The 3,590-nt window shown below is 33.4% G+C and overlaps 1 protein-coding gene across 1 annotated transcript; it reads right to left on the reverse strand.

Annotated features, from left to right (window-relative positions):
- Positions 1-1,301: 1,301 nt before the first annotated feature.
- Positions 1,302-3,377, reverse strand: LOTGIDRAFT_171905 (hypothetical protein; the record flags this gene model as incomplete). The annotated part of the gene is made up of 2 exons (XM_009048477.1): positions 1,302-1,333; positions 2,696-3,377. The coding sequence occupies 2 exons, from the start codon at positions 3,375-3,377 to the stop codon at positions 1,302-1,304; spliced, it is 714 nt and encodes a 237-aa protein (XP_009046725.1).
- Positions 3,378-3,590: the final 213 nt, after the last annotated feature.

A 3,590-nucleotide genomic window follows, 5' to 3' on the forward strand; every position in this document is an offset into this window, starting at 1 on the left:
TTGGATTGTATACAGACAAAATCTGGTATAACACAAAACATTCCGATTTTCAAATGATTTTGCACCTAATCCCTTGCTCGCTGTTTGTGACACTCACAGACCTCAAGTCATACATACTCATATCATATCATACTGTCTGGAGATACAAACATCGCGAACAACAGGATAGTCCCTGACTCGTTGGGATTTTTTTTAATTCTACTTTATTTTATTCAATTGTACACAAATCCAAATGAATGAAGCTGATGGTTGGACAAAAATGTTGTTTTTTATCAGCTTTTATACATTGCTGTATTATAATACCTTTGTTGTTAAGTATTAATGACCATATACTTAAAGACGCAGTAATGATGTATATAATCTTTGTCGACGCAAGAATGATATATAAAATCTTAGGGACGCTGTAATGATCTACAAAAGTTTAGGGACGCAACAATGATCTATAAAATCTAAGGGTCAATAATGATCTATAAAATTTAAAAGACGCAATAATGATCTACAAAATTTAGAGACGCAATAATGATCTACAAAATTTTAGGGACGCAATAATGATCTATAAAATCTTAGGGACGCAATAATGATCTACACAATTTTAGAGACGCAATAATGATCTACAAAATTTAGAGACGCAATAATGATCTACAAAATTTTAGGGACGCAATAATGATCTATGAAATCTTGGAGATGCAGTGATGATCTACAAAATTTTAGAGACGCAATAATGATCTACAGAATTTTAGAGACGCAATAATGCTTTATAAAATCTTAATAAGACGCAATAATGGTCTATAAAATCTTAAAGACGCAATAATGATATACAAAATTTTAGAGACGCAATAATGATATACAAAATTTTAGAGACGCAATAATGATCTACAAAATATTTGGGACGCAATAATGATTTATATAATCTTAGAGACGCAATAATGATCTATAAAATCTTAAAAACGCAATAATGATCTATAAAATCTTAGAGACGCAATAATGATCTATAAAATCTTAAAAACGCAATAATGATCTATAAAATCTTAGAGAGGCAATATTGATCTATAAAATTTTAGAGACGCAATAATGATCTATAAAATCTAAAAGACACAATAATGATCTATAAAATCTTAGAGATTGAGATTGGGAAAATGAAATTGAATTGTTATCAATCTGTTGTACTCAGTTCTGCTAATATAACTCGTGTTTAAAAAGGTCAACAATGGTGTTGGCAGGCCTGAAGTACACTTTAAACTTCCACTGTTATTCCTATTGGATGCCGTTTGCAATCATTTTTACGATAATATTGTACCAAATTAGTTCTGGTAATTTGATCTATTCATCAATTCTGAAATACAAGTCGACACAGTTTTTATCATTTGGTTGACATGAAACCATATATATCCCATTTAATTAAAAGGTTCTGTTTGAAGCTTTTTCATTAGCCCAAATGGTGCAGAAAAGTAGGACGTAAAAACTCCATTCATTTCATTTCATTTGAAGTTTTGACGAAATTTATATTTCACATTGGTTTAGATAATTATACCTGACCAAATCCTTAATGTCATAGGTCTCTGTAGCCGAAGTGGGAAAAAGCTGACACAAATGGATGAAAAATTCCTACAAATGTCTTACTAACATCTCACCCCTTACCTTGATAAATCAGTAAGTCGTTTTATTTTGTGGATTCGTTTTTTCAGAAACGTGTCTGTTTTAATTTGATCAGAAAATAAAGTCCAATGCTTATTTTGGAGTAGATATTATTAAAATATCCTAGAATTCTGTATTCTAATCGTTCATTCAACTCAATGGTACATCCCGCTTTGCATGTTTAAAATCTCGAAGGTAGATAGTCATGCAGATCAACTCAAGCAATTCAAGTCGAAAAATGCATCGACATCTGTGTGTAGTGTATCAAGGCAGTAAGCGCAATGCAAAAAGATGTGTCCCTTCTGAAGACCCTAGCTACGCTTGCGAAGTTGTTCTTCATAATGTCAAGCTGTTACAAATGTCTTATACCTTGACTGCAATAGTCACCTATCTTGTATCATAGTATGCAGCGATTTCATTGGATTGTACGGTAGCGAATACTATCAATCAGAGGCCTCGACAGAATGTCTGTAAACGTTGTGGCTGTGTGTTCACAGACTTTCAACCTTCTGTGACACAAGATAGGTGGCTATTGCAATCAAGGTATAAGAAGTAGTTCATAATAGCTTTGTAAAGATGATTCCAAACAGACTACGTACATTAAACTTAAACTAGAAATCCAAGATTCCGTATTAAAAATGACTAGGTCCTTTTACTATATTGGTGTTGCAGTATAGACATCGGAAGCAAATAATTAATACCTAACTTCCTTGAGTGACAACTTAATTACTGTGATATTAGATTTCTTACCACGAGCATGTGTCATCGAGAATATATAAGCACTATCGTACTTGTTGCTCATGTAATACATAAACATGGAATATCAGTGACTACAAAAATCTGAAGTTGCAGACTATGCTTATGAATTATTCATTTTCATCAAATTGTGTTTTGGGTGCTTTTTAGTCGTATTTCTCTTACAATTAGTTAATGTACATCAGGGTTTTCATTTCATTAGAAACGATGAAAATTGTGATGATGTATTTTGGTTCTGAGATATGTTTGTTGACAGTAACGGCAGAAATACAGCTTAAATAAATAACATGAAATACACACTTACCCCCATAATCATTGCCAATTTTCTCAACAAGCATTTCTTCAATATCATGATTTGATGGAATATAAATATGAAAATCGTACTTCAACTTGAAATTTTTACTGTAGGCCACAAATGCCGCAGCTGCAAGAAAGCAGAATCTGGGAGTGACGTCACCATGGCCGTTGCCGTCATAGATAACTTTAACTTGTTTCCATTGAAATTCTTGAACCATGTCTATCATACACATAGCTAGAGAATTAAACGTCACCCCTACTCGGGTCAGTGAGGGATACTCAGCATCTGGGAGTCTTTTGTTGGCCCCAAAATCATGAGCAAGTCCACCGGGTGATATAACCGGTATGTTCCAGAACGGTGCATACCTTGCAACAGGCGCCAAACTATAGTCACACACCGGACCAAAAAACACATTCACTTCATTTTTCATGTAAAAATTAAAGGCGGCAATAGGCGCATCCTTAGATGTGCAACGCGAATTTGCATAATTGACTGAAATATCAACAGTGGGTAGTAAAGTTGATTTAATTTTGTCTGTAGTATATCGTAATACAGGCTGCACATTATGGATAGAAAACATTCGGGCATCATGTTGTGGCAATATAGCCGCTATGTTCACATCATATCTTTTACTCACACTATGGTTAATGTACACCAGCACAATGCTAAGACAATAATAATTCCACATTGTTATCCTAAAACAAAAAATCCAAATAATCCTTAATCCTTCGTTAATAGAATCCAAATCTATTCACTTGGTATTGGGACTATCTACAAAATAATATCGCCAATCGTTCATCTCTAACTATTTGAACACGAGAATCCAGAACACAGAAACCAGAAACATTGAATAGATAAAACGCTTCTTATTAATAAAACTAAGACAATGTGACATTTATTT

The sequence above is a fragment of the Lottia gigantea genome (genome assembly GCF_000327385.1).
Source record: "Lottia gigantea unplaced genomic scaffold LOTGIsca_122, whole genome shotgun sequence".
Taxonomy (NCBI): domain Eukaryota; kingdom Metazoa; phylum Mollusca; class Gastropoda; family Lottiidae; genus Lottia; species Lottia gigantea.